This window comes from Astatotilapia calliptera, chromosome 3 (assembly GCF_964374335.1).
Source record: "Astatotilapia calliptera chromosome 3, fAstCal68.1, whole genome shotgun sequence".
Lineage (NCBI taxonomy): Eukaryota > Metazoa > Chordata > Actinopteri > Cichliformes > Cichlidae > Astatotilapia > Astatotilapia calliptera.
The window spans coordinates 58,867,579-58,892,006 of NC_137424.1; the positions used below are offsets into that span (position 1 = coordinate 58,867,579).

The 24,428-nt window shown below is 38.8% G+C and overlaps 2 protein-coding genes across 2 annotated transcripts in view; both read right to left on the reverse strand.

The window, feature by feature from the left end:
* Positions 1-8,917, reverse strand: part of LOC113017154 (uncharacterized) — a 43,740-nt gene extending 34,823 nt beyond the window's left edge. Inside the window, exon 1 of the mRNA XM_026160310.2 lies at positions 8,696-8,917. The gene's annotated coding sequence lies outside the window, so the exon portion shown is untranslated. The remainder of the gene's footprint in view (positions 1-8,695) is intronic.
* Positions 8,918-12,087: 3,170 nt separating this feature from the next.
* LOC113017159 (arfaptin-1-like) lies at positions 12,088-24,416 on the reverse strand. Its single transcript, XM_026160321.2, has 8 exons — positions 24,217-24,416; positions 22,182-22,282; positions 18,409-18,505; positions 17,569-17,681; positions 17,264-17,485; positions 16,160-16,317; positions 15,767-15,941; positions 12,088-15,248 (listed from the first exon to the last, which is right to left on the reverse strand). Exons 2-8 carry the CDS (start codon positions 22,251-22,253, stop codon positions 15,093-15,095), a joined length of 993 nt encoding a protein of 330 aa, XP_026016106.2. The 5' UTR covers positions 22,254-22,282; positions 24,217-24,416; the 3' UTR covers positions 12,088-15,092.
* Between the last annotated feature and the right edge of the window lie 12 nt (positions 24,417-24,428).

Consider the following 24,428-nt stretch of genomic DNA (forward strand, 5'->3'; position numbering starts at 1 on the left):
GCAGAAAATATTCACAAAAAAATAAAAATCACAGAAACAAAGTGACTTAAAGACCACAAAGCGTTAGCATAGCCCAACAAATAGTATAATACCTCAAAGACAGACACAAAAACAGCAATGCACAAAAAGAAGAAGACGATTCAGACAAATGGATAAAAAACAGCCACAAGCCGATTAAAAAAAAATGAAAACAATTAAAACAAAAAAGTGCACATAAAGAAAAAAGACATACAGCTGATCAAAACAACCACAAAGAGACACAAAATCACCCATAAAAAGTAAAATGTCACAAATAAACAAACATAGGTCACCATGGCAGGTACCAATAGGTGACTGTGATAGTAAAACATGCAGAAAAACGGCAACAACAATCCTCAAACAGCTACAAAAAGAAAAACTAAATGTACAGAGACAAAGACATGGAAAAAGGCTGCTAAGAAACAAAAAAGAAAAACAGCCACAAAGAGACACAAATTATCCACAGATATATTTTAAAAAACAAATAAACAAAAGAGACATAAAAATAGCAACAAGGTGACAATATAACTGAAAATAAACAAAAACAGCAACAAAGTAATCAAATAACAACAATAAAAGAGTCATAAATATAAAATACAAACAGAGAAACAAATCACTCACAAAATGAAACAAACTGAAAAATGTAAATTTAAAAGAACACAAAAAACGAGCCAAAAATAAATCCAGGAACAAAATAAATAAATAAACAAGAAGATTAATAAGTTGTGCAGGAGGTGATCTGAGTGATGAAAGCATCCCCCGATTTACATTTAGTGTCTAAATGTGTTATATACAAATTTATTTGAATAAAAATCACAAGTGTGAACCCCATCGTGGCACTGGAGAAAGGTCAGTATGGGGCTCATCCTCTGGGGAACATGAACCTGAGTCAGCCTGTGTAATGGTTATTTAATAATGGCTATAAAAAGCCTTACTTTAAATCCGCACCAATGGCCCCAGGTGCTATCGAAAGCTGGGAGATCCACTGCGTGAGTGAAGCGCACTCATTCAGAAAACCCTTCTAGTGGCTGCACGCTCCTTCTTAGTTTGCCTTTCTCGGCTGACCCACTTATGATCTTTCCATACATCCAGCATTTGCTCCAGATTCCAGTAGAGTCGGCTTGACCTCAATACCGAAGCAGAGAGAGAGAGCTCGGCTCAGACAAAGTGTGAATGAGTAACTGACAGAGACTCTGATCCACCATGAAAAATCTCTCCTCCTCCTTTTTTTCTTCATCTAATGATTTCCCGACGAGTAACTCGCTGCTTTGGTCACATCAGAGTACAGAGACGACGTCTGAGTGAATAATAAGCAGAGAGCTGGTGGAACGGGGCGATCTGGATGTGGGTAACAATTAACCTCACTGGTCACACACTGGAAACTTAAACTCATCATTTAAGCAGCAAGTCTTCCAGCTGGACTTTGTCTCAACTCTGAGTGTCCATGAAACTGCACCAGACTTCATTCACAATTTTGACAATTTTAGATTCAAGTACAATTTAAGAGTACTTGCGTCTGTATTTAAAGAGTCTAGTGTGGTCATGTTAGTGCCCGTGAGGCAAACAGAGTACTGTGTTTGCAATCTTGTGTGTACTATGAAGCTCGACACGGCCGGGCACAGCTGAGCACCACAACAGAGCTTCTCGCTACCCCAGGCTTCCTGCACCAGGCTCTGAGCGTGCTCACAAAAGACGGGCCTGCCTTTCATGTGATCCATTATTTCTTCTTCTGGTCTAAATGGACTGAGGAGCCCCGCCTACTCCAGTCAAAGAAATCATCAGAGGGGAGGTGAAAGATCCACAAAGAACTACAGATCAAGTATATTGTATATGTTGTAGTACGTCTTTAAGCTCGTGAGTTTGTGTTTGTTCTTCCACTCTCAGAGCTGCTGTTTAATTCTGGCGTGGCAGCTGCATGAGAGCAGTGAAACTTTAAAGGCTGCTCAGTGTCACAGTCAAACAAAGGAGACGCAGAAATCTCTCTGGGAGCAAACTCCCGGCCTCCTTCATTGGCTGGGAGTTTCATTGTTATGCTCTATGATATGCTGAGGTATCCCTGCTGTCCCTTTCTGTGATCCAACAGACGTTGATTAAACAACACCAGACCTCATTCATAATTTGGGGGGTTTTAGAACATTTAAGGATTTGAGGATCCACTTAGACCACTAAACACTTGTTGAGTGCAGTGGTGTTGGAGCCGACATTAAAGGCACCTCAACTTGTTCTTCTCGTTTTAAAGTCTGGGATCTGAAAGTGGATTTGCTGACAGCTGTTGGCCTGCTGCTGTGCCTACGCATGGGGCGTCTTTGAGAATGTTAAGAGACTGCAGTTTATACTTGAAGTGAGGTAATAAAACACTAAATGACTTCTGTAATAACGCCTCATCATAACAGTTCCCACTATGACTTCTGAATGAGAGTCACTGATTTACATTGGAAAAGACATGCAGCCAAGCTGGGAGGCCTAAACGGCAGTGCAAGTCTACAGTAAAACACGGATACACAAAGACACACAAAAGTTCCCACAAACCTGTCTGCAAAATAATGGAGTGACAAATATTTACACAAATTCATCTGACCTCCCCTCTGTCACAGAACAGATGAACAAAAGACAGAGAGCATGCAAACATTTAACTGAACAAATAACATGAACTAAAATGCTCAGACACACACACACACACACACACACACACACACACACACACACACACACACACACAGTGCTGGTGGTGACTAATTCACAGTGACTCATGCCATTTAACAAGATATTAATAACCAGCAGATGATGACACCGAGATCATCAGGATGGACGCCAGAGCGTCACTGTCTCCAACATCCTTTGATTAAAATATCAAATTAAACTTTGTTGTCTGTCAGGTTCATGCAGCTGCGTTCAGATAACAGCCACACGCTGCACACTGAGCTGTTTAACTCACTGCAGCGACTGTAAACTTTATGAACATGTGAAACAAGCTCCACACCTTAAGTGTGTCTCTTAGAAAGGTAGCTCTCAAAACCACTGCTCGCTGGATACAGTCAGCAGTCATGTTAATCCATCCATTCATTCTCTTCCACTTATCCAATCCTAGATTTTAGCTTTTCCACAGATACTAACTGGAAGTACAGTTGTACTGATATATTGTTTACTTTTTTAAGGTTAGCCTAACTTTAATGAATGTTTCAGTGTTGATACATATAATTGCATTTGTAGAAAATTCCTTTGTTTTCCATCCATGCATTCACCCGCTTATCCTTAGAGCCCATCCCAGCTACCATAGGGCAAGAGGCAGGGTACCCTCTGGACAGGTGGCTATTCTGTTGCAGGGCTAACACAGAGAGACAGACAACCATTCACACTCACATTCACACCTATGGGTAAATTAGAATCGCCAATTAACCTAACTTGACTAACGACATGTCTTTGGAGTGTGGGAGGAAGCCGGCGTACTTGGAGAGAACCCACGCTAACACGGTGACAACCTGTAAACTCCACACAGAAAGAGCCCAGGACCTTCTTTCTGGGGGGTTCTGACCACAGAGCAAGCAGTGCTAACCACTGCTCCACCATGCTGTCCCAGTCATACTAGCTTGGGTAACAGTGGTTAGCACTGTTGCTGTAACACTGTTAGCTTAACACAGTCATGCTAGGCCCTTATGTTTCAGGGTGAAGTAGTGAAAACATCCTCTAGTTGTTCTAATAAACAGCAGAGAAGCAAACCAACTAAGTGTCCTGTGTGATTATAGGGGGAGGAAGTCGATCTGGATCGATGGACACAAACAAACAAATTAATAACCTTAAACATGGCGAATGTGCGCGACTGATGAAGGACAGAACATTTCCAACTCTGTCAAACTGGATAAGAGTTTAAGGCCAGTAAATGTGCAGGGATGTAGTTCCAGTCTGACACAGATCTCAGAAAAAAGGCAGGCGAGACTTTAATATCAGGGCCGAGACTTTCTTTCAGCTCAGTGCCGTCAGCGTTGTCATGTTGAGGGTTATTTTGTTCCAAAACGCAAAAGATTTTTGTTTTTTCAGCTATTCTGTGGAAAAAAATATCTCACTGACATCTTAATGTGAAGTGTTTGTGAGAATGGACAAAATAAGTGCTGGTTTGCTGAAGGAACCGCGACAAATAAGGCGCTCTAATCCCCCGGTGGTTTGACACCGAGGCTGAGCTCAGAGAGTTTCCAATAAAGCCGAATGTCTGCACATGAAAATCTGCACGTCTGCCTGAGTTTCTGCAGGTGATGCATTTATACAGGCCATCTCTTCTGGTTTCTCTCCATGTTTTGCTCGAAGAGTGGATCATAGCACCATCACAGATGACTTTTCCCCACATTTTCACCTTCGTGCAATTGTTCAATAATGCAATTTACTGTACACCCGCCCGTTTATGTTATGCTAACCACGTTTGCTTGGTGCTAATTCTGAATCCAGCGAGAGCGTCTGATTTAACTTGATTTTATTGATATTTTTAATTAGATTGTTGCATTATTTGTTATTTGTGCACAAACTGACAGCTTATGTATGTGTTTATTTCTTTATTTTATTAGTAATTGATGTTAACATTTTTTTTTAAATCACTAGATGTTTGATCATCTCTGCTGTTGCGTCATTTTCAGGTGATTTAAATGCATAATGTTACAGTTTTGTTTACCTACAAAACTCCTGATTTTACTGACAAATAATTAAAAAGCAGCTTTCACAATTATAGCCTTTCTAATTATAACATCTATAAAAAGTTAGCCTATATAATAGGCTGTCTTTATTTGTCTTTGTACTCCAGCTGCTGTTCGCCATTTCAGATTTATACTGATTAACTAAATTCTTCCTCAGAGAAACTTTTATTGATGCCTCTGCAATTATTATTTTTTAAACACACCTTTAATGTGCAAATTGAACAAATTCACTTGCTAAAAAACGCAATATAAATAGGTTTAATTTGTAGGCACAGAGTTGTTTCTGATTATTAAAGAAAGCCAAATTCCTCTCGGCTCTGCGTGCCTGTGGACTGAAACAGCCGATGTAATGACAATCACAGAGATAAAAAAAGAAAAACATATTGAGATAATTACAGGCTGTTGGTACAGTGTGATGAGCAAGCTGACAGCATCATTGTGAAGCTGTTGCCACAGCTCTGAGGGCTAAATTAAACAGAAGATGGAGAGGAAACTGCTCCAGACTGCAACATGTGAGTCACAGCAGGCTTTAAATACATACGTATTTGTCCTCCCTCCTGTGATTTCTGTAGGTTTACAGGATGGCTGGTTGTTGCTCAGCAGTCTGACAGATTAGCTCCCACACTTTCTCCAGCACTGACAGATCTAACGCCTCAGTTTGAGGATTACAGCAGCAGGTCGGCGGACTGCGCTGTCACACTAAATATATGAGGTTCAGGGTGGAAGAAGAGAATTTGAAGCCCTCCTGAAACCACCGAGTCCAAAAGTGTTGAGGAAGTGTTTCAGAAGTAGAAGAACAAACTGTCCAAGAATGTACTCGTAAAAATGAGCCATCATTTTTCACTGAAACCACTTTTAAATACTTGGACACTAACCATAAATCTATAATGATGCATGTATATATACACTTATATGATAACAAATTATAAATATAAATTCCCTTGGTTTCCTTATATGTTGCGTTCCCGCCATCGTCGCCCTGCAAACACAGTGCTACTCTCTCTTTAGAAATAAAGTCCTCAAACATCACAAACACATCGCTGCTAGCATCCAATAAATAACCAAAAGTTTAACTGAAAAAGCATCCATAAATATGTAAACCATTCAAGAATCTGCAAAAGAATTACCAGTACATGTAACACAGAAACCACCAACACAGTTTTAGAAATGATCCCCCTTACTTGTCCAACATCCAATTAACAAGCTAATGGCATTACAACAGGAGAAGTGATCAGTTACTATAAAACAGGACAAATGATTTCAGAGCGCGCAGCAGACCTGCCACAAAGACTCGCTCTTAGTCACCGTGGAAACCCCAGTAAAACCTGCTGATGAGCAGAAGGCCTCTGTCTCATTGAGCCGGGAAACAACAGTAAACACATGTGTTTGTCTGTATGGCTGTGAGGGGTGGTGAAGAAGGACCCCCCACACTGATCAGTCTCGGAAAGGAATCTGAGCTGCTTTTAAAGAGCATTAGCATGAAAAACACTCCACTTCTGGATGTGGGTTTGAGCTCCGTTGTGCCAAAAACAAAAACAAAGCAATAGAAAAAAACGCTTTAACAAAAGAGAATCTCTTTCACGGCTCTGCTGATGGGCTGATGGTTGCTTTCTTTATCTGAGGAAGAGCTTTACCGCTGTGTTTTACAGTCGGGGAGGGTCAAGCAAAGCAAAGAGCTGGCTGAGCATCCCTCGTCTCTGGGGTTACCCCGGCGACGAGGACATACGGTGACAAACAGAAACCCATTTGTTAAATGTCACCCGGTGGTGTCGTCACCGGAGCTCCTGGCAGGTCAGGGGGTCAGGTGGAACGCATAACCCGCAGAGAGAGCAACGAGGCCTGGCCACAGTCTGCGGGGAGGCTCGGTCAGAGAACCAGCTGTTTGTCTGCTGCACACAAATTATCCAGATAAAAGGACAAGACAGGATGTAATGCACAGTGCTGTGAATTAAATCTATTGATTTGTTATGTTTGTGCATATTTTTTTACTTAAATATTTTAGATCATCACCTACCATCAGGTAGGTTTGGATCATTTTTCCCCCAATAAAGGAAATCGTCATTTGTATTTACTACTCATTTTTGTTTAATATTAAAAGCCAAGAAATGAGAAGCTAACAAATCCTTTTTCACAGCCCTGCACCTTCACATTAATGATGTGTTTACAGTAATCACACAGAGGTTGGACAGGTTCTTAGAGATTCAAAGAAACTTTCTGACACATTTTAAAACTGCTTGGTGGTTTCAAGGGTGCAGATCTGACCATGAGACTGTGCTGAATCCAAAATAAATCAAAGCTGTATTCTGTGTGCACCGCTAAGCAGCAAATTAAACGGAAGCATACTGAAACATATCTCCTAAAAAGACGAAGCTCGTTTATTAGAAGTGGTACCATTTAATTCAGACCACAATAAATACCAAAAGAAAAACAGACAATCTTACAAAATAAAAATAAACCTTCTATTTTGAATATTATTAGAAGACTCCGTTTAGTGTAAAGCAAGGTCAAAAATCAGGTGGCACAAGTTGTTATATAACAAAAGATTAAATTCACAGATTTCTGAATGTAGTCTGGTTTACTGAAATCTTATAAAAAGTGGATAAACTAAAAGTAACATAGTTGTTTAAAAAAATAAAGATATCAACCAAAGACTTAAAAACTGATTTTTCTGTTTCATTTTTTGTATTAATATATAAATTGAAGAGGTTTTCTTTATATACCAGTGCTTGGTAGATGTATTGATGTGATAGGCAATGATTTAGAAGCAGCTATAAAAATGAACATTTTTGATATATATTTAAAACATGCACTGCTGAGTTTGTCTATTTCCTCAGAGAAAACCATCGAATGAAGGACAAAAAAGGATCTGAAGGCATGTTCTAGACAATTAATCACACAAAAAACAGTTTAATGATTAATGAAAGCAGCCAGAGCCACAGCAGACTGCATTTCACTGTATTAAAGTGTGACAGCACTCATGGAAAAGCACCAACAAGCACCAATCTGTCACAGCAGCTATGACTGCAACAATGACTGTTTTGGATCTACTAGAAGTACTGAAGTGGGGCTAAAGTATTCTTGTATCCGAGCATATTTATCCTAAGAAACAGCAGCACTTTAACCTCACTGTCACTAAATTACCATTATAGAAATATTATGGGACATAAGCACCACAAGTACACTGCAGAAAACACTCTAAATACTGCACCAAAACCACAGCAAAGGCAGTAGACCAACAATCAACTTATCAAGGATACTAAAAGCACAAACATAATGAATATTCCAGAAATCTCACTGCACAGCAGAATACCGGGAAACCCCAATAAAAGCTCAGTCCAAAGAATCTCACCAGCCACCGGTATACCTCGAAACCGGGGGTCGTTTTAATTTAAGGTCACAAGCAGCCCAGTTTAATGCTAAGGTGGGAGGATTACATTTAATGAACCCTGCATTTAAAACACAGGATGAACAGCCTGAGGGGGGAAAGCTCCGTTTCAATAACAGGTCTGCATTTTTCCACATTTCATCAGCTGACTGAACAATGTGTGTGCAGCACAGTTACGGCGTCTCTGTGAAGGCACAGGACACCGTAACTGTGCAGGACTTTGACTTCCCTGTGAGGTAACATGTATTTTAATGGAAAGCTGCTATTCACACAGTTTTACACCTGCTCCAAATGATTGGTGTGAAGGTGTGAATATATCAGATTAAAACATTAATGTCAGTGTGAGTATCACATGAACCATGCCGGAACACTGTCAAGTTTGAACACCACTTAATTAATCATTATAGGAATATTACGCCGCTGGCTGTTTGTGTTGATCCAAGAATTTACAGAAATTTGCATGTAGTCTGGTTAGCGCAAAGCGCCCCCCTATTAAACAGCTCGTTAGTCTGTCAGATAACTTATATTCAGCTCTGAAGTTACATTTCTGGCAAACTAAAATCAATTTAGTTAGTTATAAACCAGCGGTTAGTTTTCTGTTAATATAACTCACCCCACTGCGCGTACTCAGCGGCGCTGCGGCTCCTATGCAAAAGTCCCGTTTAAAAAATGTCCAAATATACAGCAAAGCGATGTCAACTGATCCCGGTCGCATCCACATGAAGGGTGCTGCTTGCAGCCAAGTTCTGGACTGACAGAAGCAGGGAGAGAGGAAAAAGGAGGTAGGGATCCCGAACGCTGCGCATGCGTGTTTACTCAGGTGAAAGGAAAAGCGCTGTCTCTGGTGCGTGCGTGTGTGCAGCTCAGATAAGCTCAAACAGCCCCTCCCTTGGCAAACAGTCAGGCTTCCCTTCTCATGGTTATGTTTATTTATGAAAAATAAATAAAAACACATCATATCAGTGTTAAGCAGCACACTGGGTGACAGCTTTTTTCAGTGAGTTTACCTTTGGTAGTTCATTGCTACTTAAGGCTCATTTATTCTGCCATAAATATATAAAATATGACTGGATTTTCTGAATTTACCTGCTTTTACAGGGGGAGACTCTTTAGGTTACAAAACGTGTACAGAGGTCTGTGGATAAATTAGAGTACTCCAGACTGTCATTTATTTGAAGAGTTTATGGTTTAAATCACTGCATTAAAGTCTCATTGAATAGGACATGACAATTATGAGAAAAATCCTCAGTTTCTTACAACCTTTGGATTTCTATTTTTTGGGGGAGTTTTGGGGGGAAGGGATTTTTTCCTGACAATTTTCATCATGTTTTTATATAGAAGGTGTTATGACAGTAACATTTCTTCTAATTTCAAATGTGTAGAAATAAACTTCTGTGAGGGCTGATGAGGTCCTACCTCCACAAGCCACTGCAAACACAGCATCCACCCTTTTGCACCTCCTCGTAGCAGTCAGGAGCTATAATGATTATGCTTTATTGTGCCTTTTGACCCTAATAGTGACCATCATTTCCAAAGTAAACCCCATGTTAGATTCAACAACACTACAAATTAGTGACTGAGACCGTAAACTCCCTAAGAAAGTGTTTACTGAGGCGCCAAAGCAAAGAAGCTGAAGGCCTGCTCCTCCACAGACTTCTGTACAATCACTTCTTTCTGCAACTGCCCCTAGTGGTCAGCAGAAAAAATACAGCTTTAAAGCTCTAATGTATTTAATGACAGATTGGGTCTCGATCAGTGGTATCCTGCACTGTCATTGGCCATCGCTTAAAACGCTCACCTTACTGTTGAGAAAAGTTTATCTCGGGTTCCACAGAGAGCATCGCCTGTGTTCAGTTAGCCAATCAACTACATACACTACTAGCTTTCCACTTCTCACTTGGTACATTGTCTCCTTACTTTCCAGACGCTTTCTTCTTTTTGTTTAATTTTTTCCTCATGTATGACCTTTCCCTGTTTTTGGATTTTTGCCCTTTGCCAGCCTCTTGTAGGAAGTGTTTCCTTGTGAGCGCTTTGGATTTAGGGGTTTACTGCATTTGTGTCTTCTGCTCCTCCTGTAAACACTTACAGTGATTTGTTAAGAGATTTCAGTGACCTACAGATGGACACCCTCCCTACAACAATGTGACAAATTCATCACTAAACGAATATTAAAGTAATACAAACGCACATCTATGTTAGAAAGACACACCTTCAAACAAATACGAGTAAAGCAAAGCTGAAGCTACTCAGTGCGTGCTTCAGTCTTGACAAGTTAATCATCGAGTTTGTGGACGAACCTCTTTTAAAAAAAAACAAAAAAACAAAACTGGAGCTGAGACAAGAGAGGTGGGAGTCTTTGTGAGAAACTCTATCCCGCTGGTGAAATGTTTGGGAAAATGAGCCTGGATGCAGGAACACACATTCACAGACTCGCTCAGACAAATAGTAGAATCAGTTTTGTGTGCTGGTGTTGCCAGGTGAGTAATTGCCTCTCTTTAAAGCAATCAGAGCAACAGAACCACAAACAGACCAGGGTCTTATTCTAAAATCGCTTCACTGATCCCCTCCATTTAAAGCAAGAATCACAACACTGCATACTAATGCACCCTGCTTCAAGTCTAGTCCTTTTATTCTTGGAAAACAATTATAATGACACTGTGGACATGTAGATTTGATGTTTTAAGGTTTCTTGTTGCTGGTGTTAAGTTGAGCTTGAAGGAAAGTCAAGGTTAGGCCAGCATCTGTCATCATTAAAGAGTCTGCTGAGTGAAGGACATATTTTGCTTGCATAATATACACATTTTTTTCTGGAATTCAGTATATTAAATATTAAAATGATGGATGGTCAAAATTTTAATGGTCAAAATTTTAAATACTTTGATACAAATGCATAAATGTGAGTCTTTTTGAGTCTATAGCTGATGTTTTATCTGCACATCCAGAAAGTAGTTTAACAATTTACAAGTGCTGGATGCTGCCCCTCGGCAAGCTTCCAGATGCTGGTCAATGAGATGAAAGTGAGCTTTTAGTGCAGGGATTTAAAAAAAAGGGAACTAAATTGGAGTGTTTCAGACAGCAGTTGTATGAAGAGCCAAACTAAATCATGTGAAGCTACTCAAGTAAAGCCACAGACTAAAAATGTAGCAGAGGATGAGCTGTTTGTATAGCTAAACATTTCTTAAACTCAAAGATTAGGAAAAAATCCATGTCTGTTTTTTATGCTTCAAATAATTATGTGAAGCATAAAAATCAGTAACTTTAAGTAAATATAAAAATACATAACCATAAATAAAGATAAAAATACATGACCTTATTTATGACTTTCTATCCACAAAGGAGGCAGGCTTAGTCTCGCTTCCACAACAGGTGCAGATTTTGGAAAGCATCTAAAAATCATTCAGTTAATTTAATAAACTGAATATTTTTATTGAGTCTCTCAGATATTAAACCTAAGTTCAATAACAATTTTCAATTTTAAGAGGTTTGCATACATAATTATACTTCGAGTTACAAGATACAAACACTTGCAAACTGCTTGCCAAAGCGTAGTAATGGTGAAGAGCATGATGTAAATTGTGCTACTTCAAAGTTAACTTTGAAACTTTTAATATGTGCTAGTCGTAGCAGTATTGTGTTGCACTTTTTCAAGTTTGACTACAGCTCAGAGAGTAAAGGGGCAGGGTTTGTACAGTGGTCAAGCTGGTATCTTCCATAAAACTACAGCTGGCTGCAGAAATTTACTAGAAATCAAGTCACTCTTTGTAACTGATTTCACCTGATGATAGCCAGCCACCGAAAATACTTTTCAGTCTGTGAGGATAAAAAAAAAAACAACAACAAAAAAAACAAAGACTTTGGCAAAGGAAAGAAAAACCAAAGCACCTGGCAAAATCTGACCGGGAATTTGTGAAACTAAAATGAAAAGATTTGATGAATCTGAGTAAAATCTGAAATGATTACAGAGTCAAACTGTCAAAATCAAGCCAGAAATTCATGAACAAAATCTTTTATATTTGTACACTCATCGATTTTATTTCATAGGTTTATTAACATATACAGAGTAAAATAATTTTGCCTTGTGTCTACATACATGTTGGTCCTTTTTCTTCACGTCTAATAAAAAGCAAAATTTATATTTTCACTTTCAGTTTTACTTTAGCCCTGTGGGTAAAATCCTGAGAAAAAGCTGACTGATAATCAAACTGCTGAAACAAAGCCAGTTGACAACAAACTGTGGTGGTGTTGGGGGAAAAATCCCCAAACTTTCATTTGCCTGGTGAAAACCCCAACCTCTTTCTGCTTCAATAAAAAACAAGCAGACAAAGTCAACTCAATTCAGTCAATTCAAGGCAATTCAAAGACTGTGGCTTATCTTTTCTAGACATATTAGATTTGGCAAGTTGGGTGTAACCACCATCTGACTTAATGAAAGAAAAAATATATATATACACACACATCAAATACAAACCCACAAAAACAAATTCAAGGTCATCTTATTAGATTTTCTCCTTAGCTTTCAACTTTATCTTGCAGATTTCCTACAACTGATGACTGCGCAATCCCAGAAACCTCTCTTTAAGCTAATATTAAGGTGTTCTACCAAATGCAACTGAAAGCTCAAGAAAAATAATCTAGTAAATGGACCTTGAGATAAGATTACTTTTCAAACTACTCTTTTTTTAAATTGTCGAAAAATAAATTAGCAGTCAATCAATATATTCACCACACACAAACAAGAAGTAATGAGCTTGGATCAAAAGTGTGGATTCAAGCTCAAAATATAATTTAAAACAATCAGAATGTTGCACGGTTTCCTCTAACAATCTAAAGTCAAACCAAACCATTTCTTAAAGATGTCGAGCCTGAAAGTGATTTTGGTCACCAAACACATCACAGGAGTATCAGTTTACACCCAGTGGAAATTCCCTTTAAAGTCACAGATACATCAGGAAAGGGGAACTCAAGTCACTGGCAGTTTACACATTTACATGCAAGAAGGTCGTTGGGACATTATTGCACTGCATCTTACAGTCATTGCATATTTGGTCTTGTTGAGGTATACAGACACAAACATAAGAGTATTCATACATGCCAACATAACATAAGGGAGTCGTTCAATGAAGATTACTACAATCTTATGAGTAATGCATATGGCAGACTATGGTTTGGATAGAGTGCAAAGTGTGCAAGAAAATATGGTAGATGGACAAAATAACAGGAACAGGCACGAGCAAATCAAAGCCCCCAATATTATTTCAACACAATTTTACCATTTCATCTGCTTTTTTGTCCATCAATGGAAGAGTCCCCAAATTTTTGGTTTCATTTGGGAAAATACAAAAACAACAAGGTAGCAAATGTGTTCATCATCCTCAAATAATGCATATCTACGAATATAAAAGTAGTGCATTGGCTCCCGAGTCGCCCCCGAAAAGGCTAACTTCAGCTGACCTTTCCTCACCAAAAAAAATTTCTTGAGCTCAGAAAGTAAACAGCCTAAAACTGGAACTTAACTGGTTTCATTAGTCTTTATTTGGTTGTGTAGCTTACAGATGAAAATAATAAAACAGAAGTGTGCAGGAACCTGTACATTAATAGGAGTGTTAGTTCAACTCTAATATTTGGCTGATGGTTAAATATTGCTGGAAAGTTGTTTTTAGCCAACATTTCTATACTTATAAGGCACCATAAAACACTTTGCTCAAATGTTCCCTAAAAGTCTGTCTTTCTCTAAAAAACAAACAAACAATGTATTATGACCAACACACAGCAAGATGAATCCTACTGGAAAAAAACAGTGCTTGTGTTAAACAACAAGCAGTGCTAACATACTAGATAAACACCAACATTTTTGGCTATTAGCAAACCACTGGACCAACATGTTTTTGCACCGTGAACAAGCGAAGAACATGACCAACAGCCAATCAGACCAGGGGTTTAAACCAAAATCTGTGGCATACTGACAACCAACGCTCACTATCGACATCACGATCACTGTTTTGTTGTGACTGACCTTTAGAGGTGACAGAGTTGCTTGTGATGTAAACCAAGTGGCAACCAGCCAAGAACAGTGATACTGTGATAGCTACATTTGGAGGTGGCCATTCTTCAGCAGTCAAAATAAATAAAACACAAAATCTGAATCACACATAACCAGTTGCTGGATTTGAGTTTGGCATTTTGGTTTTTATCGATATACAAATACGCACATCAAATCCAAAGGTTACTGACTTGTTTTAGGTTTAGCTTTCAGCATCAACAGAAGTTGAAAATGACAAAAACCCCCAAAACAATTAGCTGATATTTTCACACCAGTTAGATTCTGCTGATATCTGCAGATATTTGACACTCAGATTTAATTTGCTTAATGTTGCTGGTAGAGACAAGAGAACTGTAGCAGCCTTTTTTGACTATGAAACTGTTTTCCAGCAGTGGTGTTGAGGCACTTTCGGGAGCTGTGAGCTTGTGACTGCAGTGGCTGAGGATTTTGGAAGTTCAAAGAAAGGCTTACTGACTCCTGGAGGATTAGATGGATTTCCTCCCCAACACACTGAAACAGAGGTAAGAAACCCAGGAGAGTGCGAATGTTTGTATGTCTATGAATAAATGCATTTTACTGAATGAATGAGATGATATTTCTCTTAAATCAGAATTATTTTTAAGACTTATTACAGACTCACATTTTGAGACCTTTTCAAGGCCTTTCCAGACCTCCATGAGTTACACCAGAACCCATGAAACCCTTTCTACATCCCAAATAAATTATTTTTGCCAACTCCCAATTTTCTGTAGCGAACACTCAACTTTGTTTCCAGAGCTCTTTGTGAGGCTGGAAATTCATCCCAAATCTAACAAATTAAATTCCACTCTGGTATAAATGAATTAATCACATTAAACATTTCTAGCTGAGTACTCCCAAACTTTTCTCACAGAGAATCCATGAATGCCAAATGTTCCTCTGACTCCCTCCGATTCTGCCTTACAGCTCTATTGGTTGTTGCTTTGCTGTGTCAACTTTCTTCCAGGAAGGAGGGGACATCGGTGCTGACGTTGTTGAGATGTTCTCCGGCCTCTTGGATGTTTTTCTCCAGGAAATTCTGACAGGACAAGCTGTGAGCTGCAAAGGCGCCGTGGAGCATCCACAGCTGATTACGGAGGACTTTGACCTGCATAGGAAAGAAAAAATAACACTTTTTTATTAACTGTGTTAGATGACACTACAATAATTTTACTCAATTCACATGTGGTTATTTAAGTTATTGTTATTCCAACTTAGAAACACTGCAGATTAGAAAGTTAGCTAAAACCCTAAACTATAACAGTGACACTGGATTGGGAATTTGTTGTACCAGGTATAAAAACGGTGCACATCGCTTTGTTTTAGCATCGTATTGTCATTTAAATAAGAGTATTTTACTGGGGAAAAACTGATCAACTGTTTTTATTATATAAACATTATTATTATCGTCATCTCCTAATAAAAAGTAGTCATATCAACAAAATAATGTGACAGAATATTTTATAGTCGAATAATTTGGGGAAAAAATGCATGGAAACGATGAGAAACCTTAAAAGATGCTAAAAACTATTTCACTTGTCACATGGTTTCAGTCATACGTCGTCACCTCCATCTTTATTCCCTAACTTCAGATGCACAAGGTAAAGATCAATCCAATACTGTCACCTTGTTCCCCTCCAGCAGCTTGACTTTGACTGACAGGTCGTCTCGGAGCTTCTCGTACTTCTCCCTCTGAGTCTGGAAGTCTTTCTGGGCCTGCTCCAGTTTGGGCACGGTGACAGCATCACGGGGGCCCATGTTCAGCTCCTCCAGATCGACTCGGAACGCATCATACTCGATCCTGGAAGACAGGAAATTGACACGGATGTGTGCACTGAAGCTCCCTGTTGTATTGTAGTGGTTAGGCATCTCTCATTTGATCTCAATTTCCTGCTGCGTGGGTGCAGAGACTAACCTCCCTGCTTCTTTCTGGTTGGATGTTAGTTTGATTGCAGAGTCACTGTCACAGCACATGAATTTATTGAGAAAGGGAAAAAGGAAGTGTGCTTTTTAACCCACCTGACAGTCTCATACTGCTTAGCATTGATCATTGTGTCTTCAATGGTTTTGTTGACCAGTGTGTTCATGTCAGATGTGAAGGCGTTGATGGCTTCCGTCAGCGTTTCGCCGCTCTTGGAGAGAAACCTCTGAGCGTCTGCATTTATGCCAAACTCCAGCTGGTATTTATATTACAAAGAAAATGTAAGGTAAGCATGACGCATAGAGACATAAAAGCCACATCAATGGGAACTATAGCTGGTTAAATGAACCTGAATCATCTGTTAGGTTAGTTTACAACCAGAAAAATGGCAAATCATTTGAACCCGAGATCTTTAATGGCGATATCGTCCTCTGGATTCCAGTTTATGACTGGACAAGATATCAAAACATTTCTTAAAGATTTCTTAAGGTTTACATGGACTCTGTGTAGCTTTTTCCATATATTAAAGCCTTTTTATCACCAATTTCTTAAAATGCTGTAAGCTTGTCTGACTGTAACAGCTTGAGAGATTTCACTGTGAAGGACTCTGAAAATCTAATTTATGTGACGTTTGTGCTTCTTCCAAGTGCCCACAGTGAATAACGCTAGCTCACGCTAGTTATGTAGCCAGTGAATATTTGGAAGTCACAGCTCTCTCATTACATTTGGTTTCAAGATACCAAGATATTTAATGACGAAAGCTCTCCGACCGTCACAGGATTTCACTATTTAATTATTATTATCATTAATATTATTTAATTAGTGAGGTCTTTCATACTGTCTGTGGTGGGGAACCAAACAATCTGTCTGCACTAGCAGGTAAACTAGCAGATTTCGACTTTTACTCCTTTATTGGCACTAATGTGGAAGTTATACCTGAGTGTTGACATCTATCATTCGGGAAAATATTTCAGCAAGTCACAATCAATATGACGACCAAAAACAGTAAACAATCAGGAGATTGTGTTTTTACAGCATAACTTGGGGATTTTTATATATAATCTTTGGACAAAGAAACTTAGAGTTCAGCATGTCACCAGCGCTGGATCTAGTAATTCTAAATACATCAAAGGTTACTGTATGTAATCCTGTTAGCATTAGCAGGTAGACTTAAAGTAGCAGCTTGTATCCCCAATACTTACGTGCAGAGTTGGGGTTTTGACGCTGAGTTCTGTGAAGGCATCCCCGAGGTTCTTCTGGGTAACTGTGAGCTGAGAGAGCTGACTGGCAAGCGTCTGAGCCAGACTGGTCATATTTTCATAGCGCTGTCGGTCGTCTTTGAGCAGCTCGAGGCGGGGCTCCAGGTCCAGATCCACGGTACGAGACCCACGGCCAAGCTTCTCCGAAAGAGCCTGCCTGGTATACTGTGGGGAGACCAGATCGATAGTAAAAGATTATATCTGGCACCAAAGTACAGTAACAGGAAGTTTAGTCAAAATCCTCCAACCTTATATTTGGTGATGCTCCAGTTGCGAACTCTTCTGAACTTCTCGCTGGCAGGGTTGCTGTTGTTACCTTGAATCACCACACCTTGGGGTATCTCAGGTGTGAGTGAGAAACCTGGAGTTGGGGTCAAAAATTTGACAAAGAAAAAGAAGTAATCATAATATTTCAATAATCTCTTTCAACTATTAAAATGTATGGATCAGACTGGATCTACAAAAGCTGTTAAAGTTATTAAAATGTTAACTTGTTGGACAGACACATAAATAATATTGCACTTCTCTATGAAAACACTTCAAATGTGCGTACAGTTACACTTCAGTATAGTGATGCTTGTGTCAGCAGCAATAACAGTGCATTTGATTGGATGCAACAGGAGTCTAATGACTTTGCTGCAGTTTTCACACTCTGGAGCGCCCTCTAGTGGACAAAGCTGAGCATCAAAATATCCTTAAAATACCTCAAGTAAAAATATTCTGTACATGGAATCATATACATTACATTACTGGATGATTATTATTATTGACTAGGCAACATGTATATCACTTGAATATTGCAGCTAGAGAGGATGTGAATTACCTGCACTGTGCTGGGTACATTTATGTCTAATAATATTTCTTCCCAATTTATTGGGAGAGTTGTATTTAAAAAAACGCTAAATAAGAGTAACTAAAGATTAAAAATACGTGAGATGAGGTACAAAGCACAATAAAAGTACATTAAAACTTTATGCAAGGTACTTGAATAAACGGGCCAAATTATAGTCTACCAATGGACTGGAATACCCTACACCACTGGCATTAGAGGTGGGTGGTGTTCAGCTGTAAGTCCTTCACTTCTTTACCTTTGCTCTGCTTCTGTTCCTCTGGAACATCTGGAGTGGTCTCAGCTGTGGGGGCAGTAACATCGTTGCTGGCGTGGCTGCCATTACCGTTTGCTTCCTGTAAAAAACATCACTGTTTAATTAACGGCTTCTATCATTATACGGTCTACTGAGGACATGACGTGCCCAAGCAGCTTGTTGTATCTAAAAGTTACTTGACCTTCTCAAAATTCAAATTTTGACTGGTCTGTGGGGTTAGACTGGTCTCAGTTATACTCGCAAATTAATGCAAATCAAGCAGTTTCAAACAATTGTTTTTGCTAGCAATCGATCACCTCCTTGATGCGAGGTTTTGGCATGTCTATGAATAACATGCACCTTACCCCATAGACTAGCTTAAGCCAAAGGCCCAGTGTTGTCACTTCTAACAATCTCCATTAACCAGTAGCACCCAACAGCAACGAAAGGAAATGACACGGCTCATAATTAGCTACCAAAAATCAATTAATTGAAACTTTTCAGTAGGTTTGCTATAAACTGCACGATTAAATAATTAACCAGTGAGCTACAGACATGCCACCCCTGGAAAGTAAAGCATTTCTTTTGACTAATTTCACACTGGTCACCCTTATCTGCCAAAACAGAGGCAACTGACTAACATACAAGGGGCAGTCGTTTAGTGTGGTCTCCTAACTTTGACAAAGTGCCAGGGTGTAGATTCTAAGTTACTGTACCAGTAAGCATATCTTACATATGTTTTCTAATGGAATAATGACTCACTTTCCCAAAACTCACTCACACTCACACACACACACACACACACACACACACACACACACACACACACACACACACACACACACCTGGAAGGCTCACCGTGCTGCAGGAAATTAGCTCAAAGGTTTCGTGCCACATTGAAGTGACAGCGAGGCACACAGTGACGCAAATCAAGCCTCTCAGTGCCCACCTTGGATTTTTCCAAAGGTTAGAGGAGCTTATATGTGACTGTAAGGGTCCGGATTTCTGTGGAGAGTTATTAAAGGTCCAATAACAGAGGTTTATCGAGAAATTGTTTCTCCACTTATCAGTCCTCTATAGATATCCTCTCTATCTATTAACTATAGGCCAGACATGCTGTTATTTTTTGTGATTTAAGCTGTGAAGAGATCTGGGTTCAATGGTTCATACCTTTTCTGAAATACTTTCCTTCTTTTACTAATGGAGTCTGTAGTAGTTTCTACCAATGTTTGGTAAATAAAGTTAACACATGACATGACACTGAATTGGATAAGTGAAGATGGATGGATGGAGGCATTTCATTTATTCTTTTCACCATGTTTAATGTTTATTCCTGAAGAACTCTGGTGCTACCAATGGTCTCCATTTATGTGTATAACATTTGAATCGAACAGCAGATTTTCAAATCTGAGGTTTTCACAGGTGGCTTGAGCCATCAAAGTTTCCATGACTGGTGACCCACCAGATTCTATGTTGTTTTTAGACAACAACTCAAACCATCAATCTAGTTAATATATTTTACAGTGTTGTTATCAAATTAATCGAACTAATTTATACATGGAAAGAAAAATGAGAGATTAAAGAGACAGTTTAATGTGGAATGAATATGATTAACCAGCACAACAACCACTGGGACTGAAGCACAAAATGTTCACTTGAGGTTGGCTCCAAAGTGCTCCCCAACTTTATATCCAAAATAAACATGTTTGCAAATAAAAAGCTGTTTTGGCCTCTATGGATGGTTCCCTCCATCATAACTGCACAAAGACTCATGTTTTTATAAGTCATCCATTTGGAAACCTCTAAGGCATAAAGTTAGGAGTGCAGTCAGATACAGAGCTGTGGTAATCCATCATCTCTTAGTCACTGAACTGGACCTCCTGACCATGTTAATGGTGGGTTTTTTGTGGAGAATGGATTTATGTGATGCATGGATTGTTGTATGGTACAGACCATCCAACAAGTTTGTATTCCAGGTTTGAGTGAAATGGAGGATCCACCATTTTTGGGACTTCTGTGTTCTTTTCATTTATTGAGCTGTGGCGGTGGCAATAGAAGAAACGTTTGTGTTTGGCCCTCATAACATCTCAAATGAGGTAACATCACATCAGCCCCCCTGAGAACAGTTTTATAGATGAACCTTTCTCCCATTATTCTTGTGTTTTTGTGTATGCAGGAGAGAATGTAAGACCGTATGTTTGAACACTTATGTGTAATGTAAGCTTTTATTCAGACGCTTTGCAAAATTGTATTTTTTAATTGTGCTCTACAGCCTACATTTTCTCCACACACGCATAAACCCTGAGGTCTGTCTAGCAAAGGTTCATTTTTAGTGGAATGTAAAGAGTATGAAAAGAAAAGGTTTCACAAGTTTACTCGTATTAAAGTGTAACGTGTGTGGCGTCAACCTTCTCATGTGACCACTGAAAGCATGAAAAAAAGAACCATTGTTTTATTTCAGTCAGTCACCGGTCGTGAAAACAAAAAAGCAAAACAACAAGCTGCTGGATATTCACGAGCAGCAGCTGAAACGTTTCAGTTTACAAAAAGCAACTACATGTAGATGCAAGAAGCACCACTCCTGCCTCCCGCTGTCACACACTTAATATTAACCACAACAACGGTCTTCGAATCACTGATTCATCTGCTCACTGTGAATGTTCATCGCACCAGTTTGCCTTTGTTGTCATGGCAGCAGCTAATAAGATTACAGAATCTGCCCGCTTTTGTTTTTACCTGCCAGGTTGCACAGCCACATGCATTAGATGTAAAAACAAGTGCACTAACCACAGGTCTGTTTTAAATCTACACATCGCTCTGATGCTTTGCTGCTGAGCGGCGGCAGGAGCAACGGCATGTCGTTTGTTGTCCTTCACATGAAACTTTTACTGGTCGTTTAAGATTTTCCAGTATTTTAATTGAGGGCTTTAAAGTAGAACGTGCTAGTTTGTACACTGGACATTTTTAGTTCCAATGAAAAGCGTCCACAGTGCTGTTTGTGGATTATACAAATGAGCTGATGTTTACTCTACTGGAAACCAGCAGCATTGGGGTGTGGTCTTTCAACCACAGCCTGCCCTGTTAAAGACAGTTATTCAGGATGGCTACAGCTTACATGAGTTGATAAACTGAACACTTTTTTCCAATGATTATGAAACACTTATAATTTTCTACTTCTTTCCGTTCATTTTCAGCACAAAGCTCTTGTTTGTTATGGGTTTTAAATCAAGCACAGACCTTCTGTTAACAGCAGCGTATTTTCTGTACTTTTTAAAAGCCCTGACTCACTCGCTGTTTAGTTCAGCTCAATACAAAAAGGACAAATTGGTCAACAAGATCCAGCTAGTACAAGTACCAGTCTGAAAATGCCTCTTTGGGGGAACCTGAAGAAGGCTTGTTAACATCCATCTCCCTAACACTTTTTTTGATAGTGATGTGATATGTTAGTGCCACTTCAAATTGCCATCGCTCTCCCAACAAGACCTCACAATACAGCCTTTACACTCACTGTTTGTCCTCCATCATCTTAACCAATTTTGTCTCTAAACTTGTCTTTTTTTTCTATTTTAATTATATTTAAATTCAGTGAAATCCTCTGTTAAAAGGCATCTACTAAAATTTTCAGATCCAGCATTATGTGCCATTATCTGCATGTATATATACACATGTCCATGTTTCTGCCTCCTACCACCATCTGCACAACAATATTTCCCCCCTTCTTCACAAAAAGCAGGTCCTACTAAACTCTTATTGCTCGTGCCATCGAACAGGCTCACCTTTGGAGGAATTTCTTCCTCTGTGACAGCGGACGCCACGGTGACACTTCCTCTCTGCTCCACCACGGCCATCCTCCTCTTCCTCCCTCGCTCCTCTTTTACTAGACAAACAGAAAACAATCATCTGTGCTGTTAAAAAACTTGTTCACGTGATTGTTATGAAAAGTTTTTCAGAGTGGTGTTTCTACCCAATCATTTCACCAGCTGTTTTTATTAGAATGAGCTCTTTAATAGAAGCTAAGCTACACCTGACTATTACTTGATTATTGATTAATTATTATTATCAGTAAAAATGCTGTTATTCATCGTGTTCCATAAAATAAACAAAAAAAAGTAAGTGAACTCGTTTAAAGTCAAACTATCTTTGGATGTTTAACCAGGACAACACTGACGTGATGCAACTGTACACCTTTTGTTTAAGCCAGTGTGAATATGACTGGTTTTTATGCCTGGGTGGCCTCTTAAACAAAATGTGTGTATGTATTGCTTATATATTCAATATTGCTTTAAAATAACGGTCAAAATAAATGCCATGCAGTGTGAGACTTGCTTCTAAGATTACTTTAGTTAAAGGAAAACATGGTAGAATAAAAGCACAAACAGGATCAGCATCTCTTTCAGTCTAGAATCTAACGCCACCTATTGGTCACAGAAGTGCAAAGCTCTAAAAAAATGAAAGTCCGCAAATGAAGGCTTATCTGACTTCCAAATGCTTTAAACACACCCTGCATCCTGCAAAACAAACCTCGTGCCATCTTAAAACAGACTGACAACATTACAGAGGGAGTTTAAACACATGCTGACTGAACAACTTTATCCAAAAGCTGCATGAATCACTCACGAGCTGGGACGTGTTTGCCATTTACGGGGCCTGTGAGTCAGTCACTCTTATGACATGGACAAGTAATAGCCACTGTAACACAGTAATAAAGTTAAATCTTCTAAAACTTTACTTAACTTTACTTAAAGTACAAACCTCTCATTATATGTGCGATAAGACAGATCAGCAGGTAAACGGTGACCTTTGACCTCACGTGTAATATCACAAGGCAGAAATGATCCAGACAAAGTTATTATGCAAACGTGATATAAAAGGCCGCATTTAAAAAATAAACAATGCAACAGGAAAAATTAAGCTAATCTAAACGTCTGCTTATTAAAAGGGAAATATGCTTTACTTCCACCAACAAGTCGGTGAACACAAAATTATCGTTTTTGTTGCTCAGAGTAGAGCCAAATAAAAGCCAGAAATGTAAAACCTTTTTGTTTAAACTACTGTTACGCATATACATTATTTTTAAATTCATTTTAAGTTTTACAAAACCTCGAAAAAGAAATTCATGAAACAGAGTTAATTAAAAATTAGAATGAATAAAATGTAGTCATATTTACCCATTTACCGCACAACTTCATATGCTTTACTTAAAAATGTTTACATTTTTAATAATGAAATCTTCAATAAAAAAAATAACAATGACACTAATATAATAAAATAAAGAAATCAATTAAAACTGTATTAAAATACACACACACCAAATGCCTAGGTGCTTTGTTTACATCTTTTTTAGTTCTTTGTAATTTTTATTATTTAATTCTAAAGATTTTCTGCAGCTGGATTAGTGAGAAGTTTGCAGGTTAAAAATAGAGAGGAAACCTAAACTAACAACGATTAGGTAAAAAGCAAACAAACAAAAAACAGAAAAAGAGAATGAATTTCTGCATCATTTTACGACATTAATCTTAGTAATAGCCTGTATGTGTAGTAATAGTTTCCTGCTGTATTCTTATTCACTCAGTTTCCAGTTTATTGCTACATCGAGCTGGAAGTTGAAAGCCTCATACAAGTAGAGTTTTTTAAAGGTTTTGCAAGAAACTTCTGAAGTATTTTCACACATGACAAAGTAACTAAATCCAGTTTTTACATCAGTTTATACGCGTTAAAGGCGGATTAAAGAGTGTTTAAGTCCCTCTTGACATCAAATAAGTTAAACAGAAACAGACAGCGCCCATTCGAGACACTGCAGACAGTTTTTACCTTCACAGCTTTGAAAGAAACTCTGCTTTTTCTTCTTCCGGGCTTCTGCTTTTTTCCCTGCCGTCAGCTCCGCATATTTAAACCTTACAAGCTGAAAACTGGACTAATTAAAAAGTTGTGAAGCAAAATCAAGAACGAGGAAAAAAAGTCACACACACCCGGAAGTTTTTTCGTTTTTCTGTAGGGGATGCTTGCGTTAACCTCCTGTCCTC